Genomic DNA, 23,306 nt, shown 5'->3' on the forward strand with positions numbered 1-23,306 from the left:
AAAGGGCTGTTGCAGGTGTGAGGGCTACAGGGAGACCCATGGGAGGTTGCAAGTCATCTGCCTCCTCCCTGAGCTGAGAGTTGGGTTAGTGATGCCCCTGGTATTGCTGAGCATCCTGGAAGTGTTCCAGCCTTAGTCACTTGTGTTATCCTCCCAACAGCCTGCAAGGCAGCTCTAATGATCCCACTTTATAGCTGTGGACAGCAAGGCTCAGTGTCCCACCACTTGCCAGGTCACCTGGCTCGAACATGACAGAGGCAGGATTTGAACCCAGGTCTGCCTGATGGGCAGTCCCAGGTTCTGAACCATCCTACATCCCATGAGCCAAACAGCTGTCTCCTCCCACTGCCCTAGGTACCCTACAAGCCCTGAGACGTAGGCTTTTCCAGAGTGCCCGGTTATCCCAGGTTTGGCTGGCCTTTCACTCTGGCCTCTCCCCTGGCAGGGAGTTCAGAGAGGGTAGCCCTGAAATTAGAGGCCCAAAGTCTAACACTGGTTTATGTGCAAACTCTTTCGGTCTCTGGGCCTATTTCCCCAAAACGTGTCAGCTGCTGCCCTCTAAGTTAGAGGTTCATTTATTCACTCAGGAACTTCTGTATTTGAATTCCCAGGCAATCCACTGTCCGCCACAGGAGTGGGCCAGGGTTCCCGCAGGGCTCTCCCAGCTCTGGTCTCTGGGGTTTTGGCTTCTGGGGACATGTCATGTAGAAATGAAGTGCTCGAAGACTGATGGGGACGAGGAGGGGTGTGCGTGCATCAAAAGGACCAAGGAACCAGCTCAAAGGGGCTCTCACTGGCCAATTGAGCATCAGAAGAATGCTTTAACTGTACATATCCAATAAAAACCCATGAGTCCACAGTGGTATTCAAAAAACAGAAAACTTATTGTTGGAAACTAGTCAGCAACAGAAATAAATTACTGGTACCTGCCATCAAATGGACAAATCTCGGAAACATCATTAGAAACCAAGCACAGAAGACCACAGACTGCAGGATTCCATCAGAAATGTCCAGAAAAGGCCAATCGAGAGAAAAAGTAGACTGGTGGCGGCCTGGGGGCTGGGGGTTTACTGCCAAAGGACACAGGGTCTTTTTGTGGCGATGGAAAGGTTCTAAAAATATACTGTGGTAACGGCTGCACTCTGTACATTTACTAAAAATCATTAAAGCAAATGAATTTTATGGCACACGTCATACCTCAATAAAGCTGTTTCAACCCAACAAAACAACTTGCTGGCCTCAGAGGTGACCAGATCGGCTCACGTCTCTAAAATCCGCAAAGGGGAGTCAGGCATTTTTCTTTGCCGGAAAAAAAAACTTTTAAGAATCCCAGCAGATACTAGAGAATCAGTGATACACTTTCCAGGTGTGATTATGGTATCTTGGTCATGCCAGAGAACTGCCTTATTTTTAAGACCTGCTTGTTCAGGTGTTTAGGGATGAAGTACATGTCTGGAACTTACTCTAAAAAAATTTTTAACCCTGACCGATTTGGCTCAGTGGATAGAGCATCGGCCTGCGGACTGAAGGGTCCCAGGTTTGATTCCGGTCAGGGGCATGTGCCTTGGTTGCGGGCACATCCCCAGGAGGGGGTGTGCAGGAGGCAGCTGATCAATGTTTCTCTCTCATTGATGTTTCTAACTCTCTATCCCTCTCCCTTCCTCTCTGTAAAAAAATCAATAAAATATATTAAAAAAAATTTTTTTTAAAGAAATGGCAAGATGTTAATTACTGACTTGGGTTGGTTTTATGGGTAGTCTTTATATGGATTTCTTTTTAACTCTTTGGTACATCTGAAACTTTTCAAAGTGAAGCTATTTTGTTTTTAAAATACCCTTCACATAAACCTTGCGATTCCCAACTGCCCATGGAAACACCTGAATATCTCGCAGGCCCAGATCTGCTCTGCTCCCACCTGTCCCAGCCCCTCACCCCGGCTCGCACCAGCGCAGGCTTAGTGACTGAGCCTGACCCTCCACTGCTGGCCTCGTCCAACACCTGCGTCTTGCAGATGTGGACAGAAGCCTCACCTAGATGCTGCCTGAGCTGATCCACACCCAGGCCGCCCACCCACACCTGTGCCCCCGAGCATTTCACTGGCCCCTCCCCCGCTCAGGGGCCTTCCTGCCTAGGGCCATGTGGACCCTGCCAGGCTAAGTGGACTCACAGCCCCTACCAGGCTGTCCTTGACCCTTGCCCTCCTGAAACCTCCACTACTGCACCCCAAAGAGGGGGTCCCCAGCTGTGGTCCGAGAAGTAACTGGCCACAGATATGTACCCAGCAGCAAGGCAACTTGGAGGGAAATCCTTTAGATCATTTATTTGACTCGAAGTCAGTGCACAGAGCTCTACCACACAGACGTTAGAAGCTGCAACAGATCAGGTGCCGGGGCAGAGCATGGGTGTGTAAACAAAGACAAAATAAAAATGCCACTTGTGTGTGATTCGGGAGTAAATCAGTAGGCGGGGCCAGGCCCGAGATTACATTCACAGCGCAGGGTAAGTGTAAATGAACGGAATGTTGGGATGGAGGAGGCCACCGGTCCTTCCCTCCCAGGAGGCTGCGGGTGGGTTTGGGCCGGAACGGGTTAGTGCACAGCCCTCCTCCAGGCCGGGAAGCACGGGAAGGTGGGGAGGGGGACGCAGAGGGGCGGGATTCCAGGAGGAAAGGAGGCTCATACCTCCCTTGCCCATCTCCCCTCTCTCCACCCAAATGGGCAAGATCGCCCCACCCCTGGGGCCCCTTTGCCATTCAGGGAGAGGGACCCGGCCTGAGGAGCCAGTCCCCAAATCCAGGGAATGGAGACCTGGGAGAAGCGTATTTCTCTCACAGGCCTCCCAACCTGGACGGGGCAGAACCTCAAAATAAAGTGTTAAGGCAATAAATAAAACACCCCAGCTCAGGTGAGACGCCCTAAGAGAAGTGAGTCTGCAGGGCTGAGACCCTGCGACGGGACAAATGGCGTGGGACAAGTGTGGCTGCCTCCATCCATCAGCAGGACCAGCGGGAGGCGGGCCCTGTGCGGACTCCAGAGCATGTGCGCATCCAAGTGCTGGGCCGTTTCCTGTCCTAGTGAGGGCTGGGGGGCTGGACCAGCCGTCCACCTCCTGACCGCCCCCAGTGTGGTCCCTGGGCCCCTCACTCCCGGGGCCACCAGCAATGCAGCAGAGGTGATAGGCCTGAGAGGACTCCCGGTCAGAGCCTCCAGCTCAGCACCTAGCACCACCCGGAGAGTTCCGGGCTCACAGAGGGAGGTGGGTGGGCGGCAGGACCAGCCCCACCTGTCTCCGGTGGTGGCAGAAGCGGGAGGAGGTGACAGGCTCTGGCAGGGAGGGCGATGTCAGAGGACAATGTCCTGTGTGGTGCCCAGTCCCTACCCAGATGTGAGCACAAGGAGAGTCCCTCCTGCGTCCCCTCTCCTGCCGGCCCACGCCTGCTGCCACCATGGTGCTCACAGCCCCTCGGAGGCCCCACCCTCACTCTCTGAGTTGCAAGCTCTCTCGGGTGGTGGTGGGGGTCGTCGGGACTGGCCAGCCGTGGGCCTGGATTCTGAGACCTCTCAACCCAGGACATACATGACCTTCACCCAGAGCCCTGCCATCCCCACCTTTCACCTCCACCCTCCCAGCCCCTCGTCAGCAGCCTAGGTTGGTGGGAGCTTTTGGGGTCCCACACCCAGGGCACCCCAGCTCTGCCTCCCCCAATTCTCTTCACAACACCTTCCTCTCTCTCTCTCACTACCTTCTTCTCCCTCAGGCCCCACTGGCCACTGGTCCAGCCTCCGCTTCCCCAGGGACCGCTGAGGGCAGTCAGACGGGCCCCGAGGGGCTCCCTCTCTCTCCATGGAAGTTTACCCCCAGGCCTTGGGGATTCCCAGATGATTGGGGGTGGGGCAAGATCAGGGGCAACCGCTCTTGGCTACCACGGCCTGGGCTCTGAGCTGCTGATGGCACAGATGCCCGGCCCTTGCTTGTCAACCCAAAGGAGGGAGGAGGCACCTTGTCTCTGCCATCACCCACGTGGACGAGGCCCAGCAGCCACCCCTTCCCAGCCTGCGCCCGCCACAGCTACAGCTCCTCCGGGGGACCGTTCTCTCGGGGCAGCACGCCGTTCAGGCCAACACTGCTGGCCACCGGTGCCCCCAGGTAGCCGAGCAGGATCTCGCTGCGGCGCCGGGACAGCTGCAAGATGTCATCCGCCAGCGCCGGCACCGAGGTGTAGCGCACGTTGTCCAGGTCAAACATGTCCCTCAGGTACTGCACGATCTGGTGCTGGGGTACAGGGCTGTCATGAGACCTGGGCCCAAGCCCCTGCCCACCCCTGATGGCCTCCAGACCCCCCAAAGCCCTCCCCTTGACCTCTGGGACCCCGACCGAGTCTCGTCCTCGGGTTCTGGTCCCAGGGCTTCCTCAGACCCGCTGGGCCAGGCTCCCAGTGGAAGAGGCAGCATGCTCTCCGGGTGCCCACTGGCTTTTTTGAGGAGAGGCCCAGGCAGGAGCAGTGGCCTCAGCACTCTGCTCACCTTGAAGAAAGCACAGACTTCGGCGAGCTGGGGCTTGGGTCCAAGGAAGCCAAAGGCCAAGACGGGGCTAACATGCTCCGATACGGAGTAGAAATGAGAGATGAAGCCGTCAGGCACCTGTGGGGGGAGCAAGATTGAGCCTAGGACCCTGGCGTCATCTTGAGATCTGGGTCTTGGAGGGAGGCCTGGCTCGTTCACATCCTTGCTGGGTGACCCTGGGCAAGTGACTAAGGAAGGCCCTGTTTTCACCTGTGCAGAATGGGGGTGACCTCGGGGCTGCTGTGAGGGCTGCATAAGGAGGGGCCTGCGGTCAGCACAAGAACTGCCCAGTCTGTACTGGCAGCAGCTGGTATCAGCTGGGCAGCAGAGCCTGGCTGGCGAAGAGGAACAATGGATTGCAGCCCCAATAGTGCAGCCAGTCGCCGCCTGGGAGTGCAGATAACAGCAGCCCAATGGCGGAGTGGCTGCTCTGCCTGCCCTTGGGGCATCCTGCCCCCACCCAGGCGCCTCCTCTGAGCCAGCTGCCATGCCTTGCCTGTGCCCTTCATCCCCCAAGGGTGCCCCCTCCCCTCTTCTGATGCCTTCAGCATTTCCCGATGCCCTATTCTGCTGGGCCCTGTAGGGTGAGATGAAGGTGCTCCTGGTCAAGGGAGAGGTGCCAGTAGGACAGGTGGCCAGTGCTATGACAGAGGCCAAAAGGTGCAGCCAGGCCTAGGGGCTCGGCAAGGCCTCCCTGCACCAGCCCCATTCTTCTCACACCCTACCCCAGTGACGGCGAACCTATGACACACGTGTCAGAGGTGACACGTGAACTCATTTTTTTGGTTGATTTTTCTTTGTTAAATGGCATTTAAATATATAAAATAAATATCAAAAATATAAATCTTGCCCTAACCGGTTTGGCTCAGTGGATAGAGCATCGGCCTGTGGACTGAAAGGTCCCAGGTTCGATTCCGGTCAAGGGCATGTACCTTGGTTGCAGGCACATCCCCAGTTTGGGGTGTGCAGGAAGCAGCTGATCGATGTTTTAACTCTTTCCCCTCCTCTGTAAAAAAATCAATAAAATATATTAAAAAATATATACATATATATATATAAAAAAATTTTTGTTTTACTATGGTTGCAAATATAAAAAAATTTCTATATGTGACACGGCACCAGAGTTAAGTTAGGGTTTTTCAGAATGCTGACACGCCGAGCTCAAAAGGTTCGCCATCACTGCCCTACCCTGTCCTGCCACCACCAGGGGCCAGCACACCCCAACTGGAGGGTCAGCTGAGTGCCACACTCAGAGCCCCCGCAGCACTCGCCCTGGGCCCCCGCAGGTCACTCACCATCAGCAGCCTCCTCTTGGCTTTGAGGACTGACCAGCAAGCAGTGGCCAGGGCCTAAACCAGAGACAGGACAATGGGAGCCGGGTAACAGGCCAGGGGGCAGCCCTTGCCCATCCCCCAGCCCAGACCCCCACGCAGGAAGACAGGGCCTGGTGCCTGAGCTCTGCTGTTTCCTCCCCTCAGTTAGGAATCAGATACACCTAAGTCTGATCGTGCCCCTAACGCTTAGCCCTGTGGGGCCCTGGGCTAGCCACTGAACATCTCTGGGCCTCAGTTTCCTGATCTGCAGCATGGCCATAAGCCAGCACCCCATCTCACTCAGTGGTGTGGGACCCACGGTGACCGCCTGGACACTGCCTGTGAAGACCACCCAGCCCTCTCCATCCCCGGCCACCGTCACGGCTTCCTGAGTGCCCTGCGGGGCCCGAAGCTCAGTGCTCTCCTGCAGTTAGTTCCTCTCCTTTCCCCATTTAACTCGGTTGAACAGGATGTGTTAGAATCGAAAGCATGGGCGCCAGCACAGAGTGAGCAGACTTAAGTGAAAGCACAGCGCGGGAGGAAAAGGCACAGGACGCTAGCTTTGCAGTGTTGCCAGGACAGCAGTGGGTCCCTGGGAAGCTTCTTCAGGGCAGAGGGGAGGGGAGCCTGCCCACGGGGGTGACAGCTGTCTGATGGGTGGGGAGCCCAGCCTTGGTGCCCAAAGCCAGGGATGGAGGGAATCGGGGTTCAGGCCATCGTGTAGGGTCACGCGAGTGTGTGCTGGGAGTGCGGGCGGCCACCCACCGTCTCCTTGAAGCTGTCGGACAGCCAGCGGTTCCTCAGGACGGCGAGCACGGAGGACGGGGGGTTCTCCAGGTCCTCGAAGGCGTCCATGAGGATGAAGTCCAGCACGATGTCATAGAAGCTCATGCACACCACCTGCGGGAGGCAGGCAGCGTGAGGGAGGTCCAGACGGGGCAAGGGCAGGTGTGGGCCTCATGGGTGAGCAGACCCCTCCCTGCTATACAATGGGGTGCAGCTGGGGCCATCCCCCTCACGGCCTGGCCTAGGACAGAGCAGACACTGGGGGCTCGTAGCACTGATGGAGCCATCTCAGACCCTCGGAATCAAGGCGGAGCTCGGCACAGGTACCCCGCCCTGCTCAGGGGCTCAGGTACTTAGCACAAGTGAACTCACCCCCCGGCCCTCCAGCTCCAGCCGTGTGGTCGCCCAGGTCTCCGGCCGCAGAGCATAGTTCAGCATCTCCTCGTAGCTCTCCAGGAAGCCTTTGGGGCTCTGGGGAGAAGCACAGTCTGTTCGGGTCATCCAGCTGGAGCAGACCCCCAGGGGCGGGCTGGCCCATAGATGGGGACATGCCAAGGCAGGGCCAGGGCCGAGAAAAGGAGGCAAGAAGGGCTCTCCGCCCACCTCGATGTGCCTCTGCAGAGAACAGGGCGTCTGCAGGACAGACCCACCACCAGCGCCCAGCAACGCCTCAGACCAGCGTGTTCCTGAGCACCCACTGCCACCCAGGAGATGCCGCCTGCCGCAGCAGGAGCTCACTTTGGAAGGATGGGTGAGGTCATGAGGTTGAGTCAGGCAGTCCAAGATCCAAATCTCTCTGACCTTGAGCCTCACTGGTGAAATGGGAGAAGCTACAGCACCAACTCGTGGGCCTTTTCTGGGGGGAGTCAATGAGCCACGCACGTGACACAATCAGCCCCGTGCGCGGGCCTCAGCAGTCAATGGTGTGTGAGATCGCTGCCGCCGGCACCACGGCCGCCAGCACTCGGGACAGATGCTTCACTCGCCAGGACCACGAGTGTAGCTGCGGCACAGCCTGCAGGTGTGGATGCGCATACGGACAGAAAGCTGGTATGTGCCAGGTACTGATCTGATATAGACCAACTCATCTAATTCCTATGGTTCTATGAGGGACATTCTGGTATTATTCCCACTTCACAGTTAAGAATACTGAGGTTTTGTGAGATCAATGACATGCCCAAGAGCCAGGCAGGATGGAGCTGACACAGAACAGCATGGACAGGTTGATGCCATTTATACAGAGCCATGTGCAGAGGAGGCACTGGACCAATGTTCGCTAAGATGTGAACTGGGTGGGGTTGGAGCTCACTGAGTAATGAGAGAACAAGGCAACCTACAAGCAGGATGTGGAGCGATGCAGGAGGCAGCTGATCAATGGTTCTCTCTCATCACTGATGTTTCCATCTCTCTCTCCCGCTCTGAAATCAATTAAAAATAACTGTCATAGTTAAAATAAATAAATAAATTTAAAAAACAGAAAAAAACAAGGTGAGTGGGGAAGAAAACCTGAAAGGGAGCCCCCCCCCCCCCCCCCCCCGTACCTTCTCAGCCTTGGTCATCAGACCTGTCACCATCTGCCGGCCAACCTCCCCGAAGAAGAGCTGGTGATTCTGGTCCTCTAGGAGGCCCTGAGGAAGGGGCGGGGTGAGCTGCCCAGCTGGCGGTCCCCCGCAGCCATGAGGAGGGCAGTAACTGTGTTAAGCAAGTGACCCAGGCACACAGAGGGGCCGTGTGGGAGCAGGCCCAGCAGGAGGCCTGCCTGACTGCCCCGTCCCGACGGCACCTCCGCAGGTGCCTGCATCACAACCCACCTCGAACGCCTGCCGCACACAATGCAGCTTGGCCAGAAAGTCATGGTCACTGTAGCAGCCCAGCAGCTCTGTCCTGAGGGGAAGCACAAGCAGTCAGGCAACCTGGGCCTCGGTGTGGTTCTGAGTGGAGCTCTAGGTAGCCCTGCCTTGGCTTGACAGTGTGACCTTGGGCAGGTGTCTGCCCCCCTCTAGGCCTCAGTCTCCCCAAACCAAAGGAAGAGGCTGACTGGATGCTCTCTGAGGACGTCAGTCTCAATAACCCTGGCAGGTCTGGTCACTGGGGGTCGGGCTGACCGTGGCCTCCTTTAGGCCCTAATTAGCAAAGGACAGAAATGGCCAACTGCTCCAGGTGGCAGGATGCCAGGCAGGGGGCTGCTGCCCACCTGGGTCCGCCTACCCTTTATCCCAATCACCAGGACTCCAACTCCAGCTTTCAACCATTTCTGTCAGTGAACTTGAAACATAACTTAAATGTGGAGTCATGACCAAAAGCCAAGTTCTGAGAAAAACTCATGTAAAATGAGTAAGATACCTACAGTCCCACAAAAAGGGACACAGGGCTGAGGATCAGGCCCCCTGTGTTTCTGTGGCTGGAACCCTCCAAGAACTTAGGTCAAGCACGGTACTTGGGATCATCCTAGGCCCTCCTTGATGAGGCAGGAGCCATTGCCAGCCCATTGTGGCCCTCAGTGAGCCTGGCCCAGCTGAGTCCTCACCAAAGACCAATGGCTTCTCGGGCCTCCTCCAAGGGGGACAGGGCCTGCCCAGCCGCCCCCCGCTCCTGGCCTCCCGCCCCCCATGCTCACCTGAGGGTCCGGCAGACCTGCCCAGCCGCCCCCTGCTCCTGGCCTCCCCCATGCTCACCTGAGGGTCCGGCAGAGCACCTTCCCCTCCTTCACCAGCTGTAGCGCCTCCTCGTAGGCAGCAGCGGGCCTGGACAGTGGGATCGGGTAATCTTCGACCTGCAGGGACTCAAAGAGCTGGGGAGGGTGCAGAGGAAGAGGACCGTCACGTCACAGCCTGTGTCAACAGCGGCCCAGAGGGTGAGGGCCCATGCCCAGGGGACACCCTAGGGGTGACCTCTCAGAGGAGATGTCAGAAGGAGGCAGAAGCCCGGGTTCAAGCCCAGCTCTGGCCCTCAGTGTCCCCATCTCCAGGGGTTCTTCCCCAAGGGACCGTACACTGGGCCTGAGCCCATGTCCTCCACCCAGGCCAGGACAGCTGGCCTGACACATGGCCATGGCAGCAGACTAATGCCAAGCAATGGGCATGCGGCACAGAGAAGGGAGAGGTCAGCGTGGGCTGGAGCCAGTGGGCAGAGACCCTGCCCTCACCGCTAAGACTTGGAACCCCTGGCTTCTCAGGCCTCCCCATCCCCAGCCACTGCACGAGTCCCCAGGGAGCAGCCGTGGTGACTGCCAAATTCTGCTCCCGGAGGAGGAAATGGCTGTACTTTCCCATGACCGTGCTCACCCAGGTTGCACCGGCCTCCCTCTACCCATCCTCTGTGTCCACCCACCTCCCCACTCACCTCGGTAGCAGAGAAGAAGGAATCGTCCGAGATCAGGCTGTCCTCATCGTCCGCCCGCAGAAGCAGCGAGCCCTCGGACAGGGGCAGCATGAGGGTTCGCTCTGGGGAGAGCAGGAAGGAAGGGCTGAGCTGAGACTCCCGGGAGCACAGAGCGGGATGCGCAGCTTCAGAGCCTAGAACACCTGACTCTGGGCGGATGAGGCTGACGAGCACAAAGTCCTATTTACTGAGCACTTGCACGTGAAGACCCCAGGCTCAGTGCCTCAAATGAATGGCCTCCTTCCGTCCTAAGACATCCGTGGAGGTGGGCACAGTTAGGTGTGGAACGAGGCTGCTGAAGGAACCTGCCCACAGCCACACAGCTGGACCCCGAGACCTGGTGGCCCCGAGCTCTTCAGGGGAAGTCGCTTCCCCCTCCGACAGGGTGCAGAGGAAGAGGCCCAGAATGAGACTTCTATCAGCCACTGACAGATAGCAGAGGGCTGAGGGAGCCCGCGGGCCACCTACTCGGTGTTGCCATCACCACCTGCCTAAAGGCCGAGAGGGTCTGGACCTCCAAAAGCACCAGGAAAGGCTTGTGAAACAAATTCTCGGGGCCCATAACCCTAAAAAGCCCCCCCGCCTCCTCTGCCACATGGGAGGCCGAGGACACAGGACCCCGCGACAGGCAAAGCCGCTCAGGGAGAGGTGTGGGCCTGTGTCACCCCTGATAGAGCAGGGAGGGAGCTGGACACTCAGGAGTCCACTGTCGCCCCCCACCTCCCCCGCGCCCGGGGCTGACAGCACACAGGAGAGCCCGGGGTCCTCAGGTTCACTGCACGGCTCTGGCACCAGCAGCCACTTGGACATTAACTGTTGGCTGGATAACTTCGCTCCCTCAGTGATGTCACGGCCTCTACCCCAGTGGGGCAGGGCAACAGCAAGACTTGTGCTCTTGGACCTGTGGTCTGCTCTGGGCTAATCTGGTGAGCCGTCCTCTCCATCCACCCAGTGTCCCAGGAAAAGGCGCAAACCAAAGGCCTAGAATAGCCAGGGGATGGGGCCAGGGGCTCTCAGGGCCTCATCCCAGCTCTGCTCCTGCCTACCACGGATGGAGGAACCCCCCCGCCCCCCCCCCCAGCAGCCTCAGTTTACCTATCTGTGCAATAGATTGGAGGAAGTCTGAGGGCCCTGGGGATTCTGGTTTGCCTGATGCACTGAGGGGATCGCACCCTGGTTCTCTCACTGCCTCCCCACCCCACCCACCGCAGCCTGTGAGGGGCCCAGCTCACCCAGGTCCAGGAGCAGGCTGTCAGAGGGGAAGGTGGACCCAAACTCCTCCTGCAGGTGGTAGGCCCGGTGTAGCAGGGACTCCAGCTTCTCCGCAAACTCCCTTCGCTGTGACTCTGGCTGCGGTTAAAACAGCGACTGTCAACCCAGGCCTCCACGCTCCCATGCCAACAGCCCCTTCCCTCACCAACAACGGGTGGCCCTGCCTCAGGGGAGAGGAGCGGGCTCTGGGACCCCACAGGGAGAGCGCAGATCCAGACCTGAGCTGCCCAATCCAGAGCCACGAGCCACATGTGGCCAGAGAGCCCCCGAAATGGCCAGTCCCAAGTATAAATACACTGCGTTTCAAAGACTCAGTACCAAGCAAATAAATAAATGCCCTTGGTGACTGTCCATCACACGGTGAAATGGTAACATTTGAGACATACTAGCTTATGTAAAATATATTGTTAAAGTTCATTCATCTGTTTCCCTTTTACTCTTGAACGTGGCCTCTAGCAACTTTTAAACAAGGTAAGTGGCTTCCTACTGGCAGCGCTGCTGCAGGCCCAAGCGGACCTGGGTTCCGACAGCGGCCCCACCAGTTCTGAACTGTGATCTGGAGCAAAAAAAGTCTCATTCTGGGCCTCTGCCTCCTCGGTTTCCCCGTCTGTAAACCAATATAAGAGCGCCTGCCGCCTAGGGTCCCAGGGAAAGTGTGACCGAGGAGGTAAGGTCCGCACAGCACTGACCCGCCGTGACAACCAGTCGGCCTTAGCGGTCACAATACTATTGTGCTTGTTGTTATCGCTGGACTAAGAGCAGTCAGAGCCCAGAAAGAGCTGTGTGATTGGGAAGCCACTGTACCCAACACGCAGCAGCCTGCGGCCTCAGTGACCGCCTCGCCGCCCTCAGCCTCCAGGCCAGGGCACAGGGGAGCAGGGGGCACTGCTCCTTTAACCCCAGGCTCATCTTGTCCGAGGGGCCAGGCACGGGCAGACCCAAATCTGTTTCCACAGAGGCTGCCAGATCCTGCACTTGCACGTAACCAAACCCCGGGGAGGAGACAGAGGCCGACCCGGGCCTGAGGCCACTGGGGAGAAAGAGCCGGAAGAGCTCAGGGGGGACAGTCATGGTGGAAATGGCTGCCTTTCACTGAGCACCTGCCCTGGACCTGCCCCCTCACAATTCATCCTCCTGGTGTCCCTCAAGGCAGCTATTATTATGACCCCATTTCACAGAGAAAACTCAAGGAGGTTAAGTGGCCCCGCCCACCACCTCGAGCCTGGAAGAGCTGGGATTCGACCCCAGGTCACGGGACCCCAGGCCCACCGGACACTTGGCTCAGTTCTCCCACAGGGCAAGGCCCTGCTCCCTGCGGCCTGCAGACACTTGCAGCTTTGGCTGAGCTCTGCCAGCTCTGTCTCTGTGAAGTGATCTTGGTTAGGAAACGGTTTCTTAGCCCTGACACCAAAAGCACCAATGACAAAAGAAAAAATAAAGATATTGAATTTCATCAAAATTAAAAACTTTTGGCCCAGCTGATGTGGCTCATTGGTTGAGTACTGATCCATGCACCAGGAGGTCGCTGGTTTGATTCCCACTCAGGGCACATGCTGGGTTGTGGGTTCGATCCCCAGTGTGGGGGGGCATGCAGGAGGCAGCCAATCAATGTTGATTCTCTCCCATCGATCTCTCTCTCTCTCTCTCTCTCTCTCTCTCTCCCTTCCTCCCTCTAAAATCAATTAAATAAATAAATAAGTGAAAAGACAACCCAACAAATGGGAGAAGATATTTGCAAATTGTATCTCTGATAACGGGCTGGTATTTAGATTATCTAAAGAACTCTTCCAACTCGTGAATAAAAAGACAAGTAACCGATATGAAAGTAAATCAAAGGATCCGAATAGAGATTTCTTCAAATAAGATATACAAACAGCCAATAAGCACAAGAAAAGATGCTCAACATCATTAACTATCAGGGAAATGCAAACCAAAGGAACAACGAGACACCATTGCACACCCACTAAGGCGGCCGGGATGGAAAAGTCGGGGCTAACAGCTCGGTGGAGGATGTGGGGAGTCAGAGCCTCGCACACTGCTGGTGGGGAACTGAAACGGCACAGCTGCTGTGGAAACAGCCTGGCAGCTCCTCCAAATGTTAGAGTGACCACAGCACCCAGCCTTCCACCTGAGTACTCAGCCACGAGCACTGAGAAGACAGGTCTACTCAAAGACTATACGCAATATCCACAGCAGTACCATTCATAAAGGCCACAAAGTGGAAACAACACAAATGTCAACCAAATGGTGAACAGATAAGCAGAGTGTGGAGTATCCACACACAGAATATTCAGCCGTGAACAGAAACAAAGCAGTGATCCATGTTACAAGGATGAACCTTGAAAACACTGTTAGATGAAAGGAGCAAGTCACAAAAGGCCACATATGATTAATTCCATTTGAAGAAACATCCAAAATAGGTAAATCTACTGAGACAGAAAGCAGATTAGTGGTTGCCTAGGGGTGGGGGCGGGGCCAGAGGCATAGGAGGGGAGGTGTGACTGCTAAGAACATGGGATTTCTTTTTGGGGTGATGACAATGTTCTAAAATTGTGATTGTGTGATATATTCATACAACTCTGTGAATATACTAAAAGCCATTGAAGCCTACAATTTAAATTGGTGAATTTTATGGTATAAGAATTATGTTTCAAGAAACTTGTTAAAAAGTGTTTAACATAGAAAAATACCCAGAAGGACACCAAGTGGTTCTGTCTGAATGAAGGGTTCTGGGCATCAGTAACAGCGATGACAAAGATCATTTATTGAGCATCTACTATGCGCCAGGATCGCATGGGTGGCACTGGTGTCCCACTGAGGGCACCAGCACTCAGGGAGGGCACGGGCCTTTGTCCAAGATCAGAGCCCGAGCTCTTTCATTTTCCCACTCTTTTTTATTTCTGTAGTTTTCACTATTTTGTAGGAATATTTAATTGTTTTCACAATTAGAAGAACAATGAAAGTTCTATAATGTCACGATGTAACATTAGCAATAAGTAAATTTTGGACATTAAGCTCCTCCCTCCGCCTCCCTGCCCTCACACCCCTCGGTCTGCCCACACGCAGAGGTGACCCGAAGCAGCTTGCGCCACAGGCATTTCCCAACCTTTGTGTCCACAACCAGGTGGTCATGCCTGTGTGACAGGCCTGAGAGAATGCCCCCAGCGGGGGTGGAGGGCCCAGACACCAAGTTGTTACAGGTTGTGCCAGACATGTCCCGTCCCCATCCTGTTGCTACAAACTCTGATTGCCAGACTCCCTGCCAACAGAGGCACAAGTGGAGGAAAGAAGGGGGTGGGGAGGAAGGCAAGGAAACTCTTCCCTCCTCCTCCTGCCTCCCACCACCCTGCCCACCCTACCCAAGTGGGGGCAACCCCTGCTGGTCAGCCCCTGTGCTAGCTTCCAGGACACGGCCTTGGCACCTGAGCTCTGGGCACACCCCTCCAGCACTGGGACAAGTCAGCTCCTCCCTCACCTGTGCAACCAATCCCCTGCATTAACTGCCTCCTGTTTCAACAACTGAAGTCGTTCCTATTTCCTGGCTAACACCCTACTGACTCGACAGATAGGTCAGACTGCTCCCCAAAGAGACGCCCCTCCCCGTGTGACCTCGCTCCAGCAGAGCACAGGAGCTTATAAAGACCTTGTTTTTAATACAGAAAAGTGTAAAGAATAAAACAGCCCTAACCAGTTTGGCTCAGTGGATAGAGTGTCAGCCTGTGGAATGAAAGGTCCCAGGTTCGATTCTGGTCAAAAGCACGTGCCCAGGTTGCGGGCTCGATCCCCAGTAGGGGGCGTGCAGGAGGCAGCCGATCAATGATTCTCTCATCATTGATGTTTCTATCTCTTTCTCCCTCCCCCTTTCTCTATGAAATCAATAAAAATATATTTTAAAAAATAAAAGAATAAAACAGAAATGGCCCACAACCTCACCGTGTATACAAACCCCGCCCATAGGCATGTGCTCAGCATGAGAAAAGTCCAACAGTAAAGGAAGGTACTGAAAAGTACAGGGAAGTACAATAAAAGCCTCTCCACCTTTCCCTGCAGACCCTCCCTCATAGATCACTGCTAGCGATTTCCCGTTTTGTGTACCTGTCACAGGAAAGGAAAACTGCACACATGTATCAGCAGCTACCAGGAGGCGCACAGATGCACGGATGTAGCTTTTAAAAATGCACACCTGGGTCATTGTATACACAATCTACAGCTTGCTTTTTTCACTTGATACATCGTGGAGATAGCAGCCTATCAGCCCACATAACTTTCCTTGGCCTTTTTTTAGGTTTTGGGTTTTTTATAATATATTTTTATTGATTTCAGAGAGGAAGGGAAAAGGAGAGCGGATAGACACATCAATGATGACAGAGAATCACTGATCAGCTGTCTCCTGCACGTTCCCTACCTGGGATCGAGCCCAAAACCCGGGCATGTGCCCTGACCGGGAATTGAACCATGACCTCCGGATTCATAGGTCAATGCTCAACCACTGAGCCACACTGGTCAGCCATCCCTCGGCCTTTTAACAGCTGCATAGTATCGCAGACCCTACTGAATTAGAGAGTTTCCAGTTTTTCAACTATGACAAAATAATGCTTCAGTGAACATCCATCCTAGGACATATATTTGGTGTGCTCTTCACAAAAATGTTTTATTTTAGCTTCTTCACTGTATTTCTCTTTCCTGATATTGAAATGAAGGTTCACGGTAGAAAACTTAGACAATGCTCCCCAAAAAGCACAGAGACAAAGGCCATGTGACCCACTCAACTATGAACAGAGGCTCTTCCCCACCAGTCCTGCAGGAACGCGTGGCTGGGACCAGGGTGTGAGCATCATGTGGTTTACTGCACAATTACCAAGTGCCAGGTGTGTGCGCGGCACATTATTGGTTGGACTGACAACCTGATCAAGGGGAACACTCCATCCAAGGGGATGAGTGTCTGGTTGGCAGGAGGCGGGGCTGCTAGGCTGCCTCCCAAAGTCTGGCTGCCCACCAACCTCTCCATGGTCAGGGGGTGGGGACCACCTACCTCAGAAAGGACTTCGGAAGCAGCCTCAGGGTTCCGGAGGCCGTCCCCTGGTGTGGGGGTGCTGCCGCTGTCTCCCCTCTGCCCCACGCTCAGCGCCTGCTCCCATTTTTGCAGAGCCTCCTCGAATAACTCCATGCCTGAGCACGGGCCCGAGAGAAGGGAGAGTCAGGCCCCAGCAGAGGGAGAGCAGCCGGGCCCTGCAGTGTCACTCAAGAGGGCCCCGAAGGACAAGAACGAGCAGGGCCGTGTGGGTCCTGATCACGTTTTGAAAGATGGTCAGTTGATAGGCCTTCATTCAGATCAGATCTGTTCCTGGACACTGTCCCCTGCCCAGAAGTGGTGGGAAACCAGGAGTGAAGGTTTGGGGGCCGGGAGGGGAAAGTGGGTTGCAAAGCAGGGCCTGGCCTGGGCCGTTCCCCACTGTCCTGCCCCACCTGGGGGAGCTCGAGGCCACCTCCAGGCCTGTACCTTGCATGTAGAGGCTCTCGGCATTGCCATCGCTGGTAGTCACAGACTCCTCCATCCCTCTGGCATCCCATGGTCCCGAGCACGCAGCTGTGGGGCTGGACGCATTCACCGCCACCATCTGGGCGCCAAGCAGCGCAAAGACCCAAGGGCAAGGGGTGAGGCCTTTCCAGACCCTCTACAAGACCCCGGCCACCCCCAGTGCCTGACCGTGTGCCACACACACTCTCTCCAGATGCCATCCCTGGAGCCAGCCCCTGATTGCAGAGGCCAAGCCCTCAGCACAACCTGGTCCACCAACTCCAAGCACTGATGACACCTCACAGAAACTGCCGGGGTGGGAGGAAATATCGAGGCCAACACCCAGCCCGGGACTCAGCAGCCTCCTACAAAACCCGCCCTGGGCCCTTTCCCTGCTCTGGGGCTCCGCTACCAGTCAGACAAGGAAGACTGAGGGAGCACCCAGCACACACGGGCCAGCCAGGGCCCACCTACTCCCACGCCTCTCTCCCACACGAGCAGCCACCTCCCATGACGGGCTTTGGGTTCCTCCAGGACAAGAGCTCTCTCTTGCTCACCCCTTGGTCCCCAGGGCAGGCCCAGTTCTGCACTGGGCTCAGTCCTGACTGAATGAATAATAACTAGATGAGTGAATGAGCCAAAGTCATTCCCCAAGGGAAAATAATCTCTCTTTGTCTTATTTATTTCTGTAATCTCAGCACCAAGAAGAGTCCCTGGCACGAAGTGGATGTTCACTCAATGTCTAATGAATGAATGAATGAACTTTCATAGATAAGTATCTTCCCCAAGAGGCCATCAGCTTGTCTTCTGCACCTGTCCATGTTTTCCCCACTGATGCCTGGCACTCAGTGAGTGATCAACAACCATCTCTAAAAGCCTGCATGCATGAATGAATGAATGAATGAATGAATGACTAAATGAAATCTCTACTCCCATCTCCATACCAGTCCATAGCCCCCTGAGGGAAGAGACTGAACCTGACTCAGTAGCTGCGGACTGAGCCTGGGGCCGTGGCAGGCACCTGGCACCCTCCCGTCCTCCCGTCCTCACCGAGGCCAAGCTGTGGGAGGAGCCCGAGCGCTTGCTGGGCTCAATGGAGGAGATGCCACTCAGGGTGTCGTTGCTCTTGCTACTGGGGCTCTGTACCCTCCGGCTGGAGTAGCCTGTGGGAACAGGAAAGAAGGGGTCACGCAGGCTTCAATCAGCCTTTAGACAGGTCGTTCCCCACCCCAGACCACCTCCCCTCTCATCTGGAGTCTATCCTGACCTTCTAAGTCAGGGTGACGGCAGAGCACCCGGGCTGTGCACTTGGCAGAAGAGTGCTGGGCCCATGCCACTCGCTACTGTATCCCTGTCACCAGCAGCGCCTGAGGCCCCGCTACTTCCCCGCCTCCTTCCTGGCCCAGTGCTGCTGGGCGAGTGGCTGGTTTGCAATTCTCCTTCCAAAAAGGATTCAAGGTAACAACTTTTGAAGATACACCAAGGAGAGAGGTTGGTGCCTAAGCGGCTCCCGGTTTCCCAGGGGCCAATGCAAAACAGAAACCCAGCGACTCAGCATTTCTCAGGCCTGTTCTACACCAATCTAGAAACTCCTTCTTTCCACTGTAAAGATAAAACTTTCCTTCTGCAGTGATAATTACAATGGAAATGCACTTGCACACAAGGACCCAGGTTTCCCAGAGTCCCCAGATAACGAGAGCAACCGCTCCCTCCGGGACACGGGTCAGGCCCCGCCACCCACCACATCCTCACGTGACTCGGGAAAGGAGGTTCTGCTGTCAACCCGCCTCCCAGGTGAGAGGAGCTTGTAGACAGGAAGTCACTAGCCCGGGATCCCACAGTTCACTGGGGCCCAGCTGGGACCTGACTCAGGTCAGGCCCTTCCCCCCACCTCACACCTACCTTTCTTTACCGATGGGGTCTTCTTGGCCATGAGGATGGGGAGGGGCACCGTGCCCAGATGCTCGCCTCCCATCTCAGGGCCGACCTGCTTCTTCTTCCGCCTTCGCCTCTTCAGCTGGTGGGCGGCCAGGGCCAAGGCCACGGTCCCCAGGGCTGTGGCAAACAGGACCTTCCGCAGGCCTGGTGTCAGCCGCAGCTGCGAGAATGCAGACTGCAGGACAAGAGGGAGACAGCCGGTTACATCTCCCCTGGAGAGCTGCTCTGGGGAGCACAAAGGAACAGGGAACGTACCAGGCCCCTGGGGATATTTGTGGACCAGGTACAATGGGGAGACAGCCACCTCAAGAGAGGGGACCTGGCCAGCCACTCTGAACTCTGAAATGTGGACCACAGAGATGTAAAGAGAGAGCTGGGGATGGCAAAATGATGATGCCAGCTGATGCCAAGGTCAACCTGGGGTCCAGCAGGTCGTGGCTAACAGCTGCGCCAGGCACTGCACTAGGACTTTACCCGCGTTTCCTGTCTGTCCTCCTCCAGGGGAGGAATCTGGGGCTCACACTGGTTGTTAAGACCCATGCTCAAGGTGACAGAGACAGAAATGGAACCCAGGTCTGCCAGCTCCATTCCTCAATGACTTCTCGAAGATGATGACATTCACTCCACCCACTGCCCCATCTGCATCCCTACTCCACCCTCACTCTGCCGGCTGGACTGGGAGCCCCTCCAGTGGCGCTGCATCCCATGGGGCAGAGCTTCAGAGAGTGTCAAGAGGCCTGGTCAGCACAGACATGGGAGGTGGGCAGGTAAAGGCCAGGCCAGGGGCCCTAGACTCCTAACCCCGTCCTTCCTGCTCTGCTCAAACAGGAGACGCTGGGCACCTGAACAGCACACTGAGGGCCCGGCTTTCCTGACGCTCAGTGTTTCAGGGACCAGAGTGGTGAGAGGGCAGGACCACGGCCACCCACTCTTTACCTGTCCAAATGTCGTGTACAGGAACACAGGGATCTCGGCCACCGTCATGGCCAGGGCCTGGATCATGGACATGCCCTCAGTCCTCCGGAACGCCATGGCAGGACCAACACGCCAGGCCAGAGCCCTTGGGTGGAGTGTTTCCAAGGAGAACGTCTTCAACTGGTTGCTGGCTGGGTCCCAGGAGCCATCCACCGCCCGGAAAGACGGGAATGTGCATACCAGAGGGTCCCTCCACGGAGCTGAGAGACAGACCACCAGGTCAGACGCAGGACACGTGCACAGGAGCGCAGAGAAATGCACACAAGGGTGCCCTGGGGGGTGAGGCAGGAGCAAAGCCTCCATCGGGAATGGCAGGCCCGGGCAGGAAGGCAGCCAAGGGCCCCACAGACCCTCTGCCCACCATGCGCCCTGGGAGCAGAAGGCAGTGTCTCTGCCCAAGAGCAGACCCAGGGACGGGAGATGGAGAGCCACTCTCAAACGTCATGGCCTTTTTTGATGAACAAAAACCTCAGGCCTCTAAAGGGTCAGGCCCCTGACGGAGGTCATGACAACGTGTTCGCCTCCCACAAAGCCAGGCATGTTTTACTTCCTGTGGACTATAGTATGAAAGCAGCAAGCTATTTCCTCCAATAATGATGATAGCCTTTACACATCTGTGCATATCTTGTGCTGAGCTCTTCGTGTATATTATTTCACTGAATGATGACAATCCTGCAAATAGATGCTCTCTACCTGTGCCCCTCACCATGCCAACTTCCAGCGAGGAAAGTGAGGCCCCCGGAGGCTGCCAGGAGGCCCACGCTACACACAGCTGGTGTGAGGCAGCGGCAGAACTTGGACCCGGGTCTCTCGGACGTCAGGCTGTGCTGAACTGGACGTGGAGCAGGAAGTGGCAAGCCCCAGAAGACAACAGACTACAAGGGCAGCTTTCCCCTGGGGTCTTCGGAGACCCTCCCAGAGTACCCCACTGCCCATTCCAAGGCAGCGAATCCGTGGCTTAGCCACGGAGAGCCCAGTCCCCGAGACCCTGCAGGGAGTTCCTCACACACACCCCGGAGGCCCAGGATGCCTTCGAGGTCTCCTGGGAGCTCAAGCAGAAGGAACGTGCAGGCCAGCACAGACCCTGTCTCCTTGGGATGGGGGCCAAGGTCACTGGTCCAGCACGAGAAACAGCTTCTCCCCAGCGAGTGGGCAGGGAGGACAGCGCGGTCAGCCTCGCTCTGGGGCCGGGCTGCATGTGAGGGGGCTGCCGGGACACGAACTGGGGCTGAGGGAGCCGTCGTGCCCAGGGTAGGAGCCCCCCTGCCCAGAGGCTGCAAATCCAGCGACGTGGCTGCCGGCGGTCAGGGCCGGGGCTCTATCATCAGCCGCCTCTCTCACCCGCTCCAGCGGCTATTCCCAAGCACGGACGACAGGCCGGGCTCGGACAGGCTCTCCACGGAGGGCTTGGGGTCTCGTCCCTCACAGAACTCTCCCGACCCCTGTGCACAACGGGGAAACCGAGGCTCCGAGAAGTGAGCGGCCTGACTGAAGTCCCCGAGTCAATGGCCAACCAGGGATGTGACCTCAGCTCTGGGGGATCCCAAGGCTACGGCGTCTCCCCCGAGCCGCCTGCTACAACTTCCACTCTCCACGCCGCCCCCGAAGGGCTGCTGGGCCCCCGGAAAGAAGCCCGTGTGCAGCAATAAGGCTGAGCCTGGCCCCACCCCGGGGAGGGAGTCCGGGCTGAGAGGCCTGGCGTGTGTCTGCGGGGAAGTCCGGAGCAGCCCCTGGGCCTGCCTCACGCCCAGGATGGATCCAGAGCCAGCCCGGCCGTGCTCTCTCCCCCGGCCCCACCCAGGGAGCAGCCTCCATGACGACAAGCCCATGGCCATGTCCCCACCTGGGCAGTCACCTGCTCGCCCCATCCTCCCCACAGCGCTTACAACACCCGCCGCCTGATGCCCACACTTCCCACCCCCTCGCCCTGGACCAGTGGTTCTCAACCTCCTGGCCCTTTAAATACAGTTCCTCATGTTGTGACCCACAACCATAAAATTATTTTCGTTGCTACTTCATAACTGTCATGTTGCTACTGCTATGAATTGTCATGTAAATATCTGATCTGCAGGATGGTCTTAGGCGACCCCTGTGAAAAAGGGTCGTTCCACCGCCAAAGGGGTCGCGACCCACAGGTTGAGAACCGCTGCCCTGGACGCTCCCCTGAATGGCTCTGGCCTTCGCAGTCTCCCCTTCGGCCTTGACCTCAGCAGCGACCCTGACCCAGGCGCTCCCGCGAACCACCCTCGGCCCCGTCTCACTCAGTTCATTCCACCCATGGCACGACCGGGCAGGGCACTGGGCCCACCACGCTGACCTCAGCAACATCCCGTCCCGTCTTCAGAATGTGCTCGTCCCATCCCGACACCTACCCTCCCAGAGCACCGTCGGCCCCGCCCCTCTCGCCCGACCTCGGGGTATCTGAGGGGCCGGCAGGTGCCCACAGTGGCCGCCTCGGCCGGCGCCCCGCTCCTTCCATCCCGGGGACTTTCCCAGCCCCGCTCCGGCCCCCACCACGTTCCAGGCCCGAGCATCGCCTCCCTGACCGGGCACCTTCCGTTCCACCTCTCGCGCCGCCCACGGTCAGGGACCTGCTCCTTCCAACCCGGGCCCTTCTAGTCCGGCTGAGCCCGGACACCTGCGCCCCTACCCAGGGCCCCGCGCCGGCCCGGCTCCCGCCTGCTGCAAGCCTCCGTCCCGGGCCCTGCCGCGTGGCCCGACCGCCCGGCGGGCTCAGCCCGGACCGCCACTCACCCGGGATCCCATAGCTGCGAAAGGGCAGCGTCTCCTTCCCCGGCGGCCGCGCAACCAACCTCTCAGCTGCCGGGGGGCGTGGCCTTACGCAGGGCCAAGGCCGCTTTTTGGCCAATGAGCATCTCTGAACCATTCCGCGCCGCTCGGGCTTCTGGTCAAAGGGGTGTGTCTCCCTCTGCTCCGCCCTCTAAGTGCGGTTGAGGCACGAAAGTGATCTTTTCTATCCTTTGATTGGCCAGAGGGCTTAGATTGACACGGAGACTGGTTGAGTGAGGCGGGGCAGCTCTTAAAGGGACTAAGGAAAAGCAACCGGGTGTGGAAGGGGCTTCAGTGAAGGAAGCTGTGGCCGAGTAGCCCACGTGTTTGGCTCCGGTAATTGTGCCTTGTAATAAACACTGGGTTTGGAATCAGTTCTACCACTTCAGCTCTCTGGAGTTACTCACTTTACCCCTCTGTAAAAACGAGGATGCAATTCCTGCCTCACAGGGCTTTAGGGGGGCTTGGAAGAAAACAGTGTGAAGAGCTGGGAACAGCTAAGTTTTTTGGGTTTTTTTAAATATATTTTATTGATTTTTTACAGAGAGGAAGGGAGAGGGATAGAGAGTTAGAAACATCAGTGAGAGAGAAACATCGATCAGCTGCCTCCTGCACACCCCCTACTGGGTATGTGCCTGCAACCAAGGTACATGCCCTTGACCGGAATCGAACCCGGGACCCTTGAGTCCGCAGGCCGACGCTCTATCCACTGAGCCAAACTGGCTAGGGCAACTAAGTTTCTTTTTGAAATGATTTTCTGGACCTAGATGG

General features: G+C 56.8%; 1 protein-coding gene across 1 annotated transcript; it reads right to left on the reverse strand.

Annotated features, from left to right (window-relative positions):
• Nucleotides 1–2,305: 2,305 nt before the first annotated feature.
• MIGA2 (mitoguardin 2) lies at nt 2,306–22,598 on the reverse strand. Its single transcript, XM_036329405.1, has 16 exons — nt 22,500–22,598; nt 19,707–19,945; nt 18,735–18,945; nt 17,883–17,995; nt 16,815–16,932; nt 16,347–16,483; nt 11,275–11,392; nt 10,004–10,104; nt 9,337–9,452; nt 8,473–8,545; nt 8,203–8,289; nt 7,034–7,132; nt 6,641–6,775; nt 5,858–5,911; nt 4,524–4,640; nt 2,306–4,272 (listed from the first exon to the last, which is right to left on the reverse strand). Exons 2-16 carry the CDS (start codon nt 19,800–19,802, stop codon nt 4,069–4,071), a joined length of 1,779 nt encoding a protein of 592 aa, XP_036185298.1. The 5' UTR covers nt 19,803–19,945; nt 22,500–22,598; the 3' UTR covers nt 2,306–4,068.
• Between the last annotated feature and the right edge of the window lie 708 nt (nt 22,599–23,306).

Source organism: Myotis myotis, unplaced genomic scaffold, assembly GCF_014108235.1.
Source record: "Myotis myotis isolate mMyoMyo1 unplaced genomic scaffold, mMyoMyo1.p scaffold_m19_p_12, whole genome shotgun sequence".
NCBI classification, from domain to species: Eukaryota; Metazoa; Chordata; class Mammalia; order Chiroptera; family Vespertilionidae; genus Myotis; species Myotis myotis.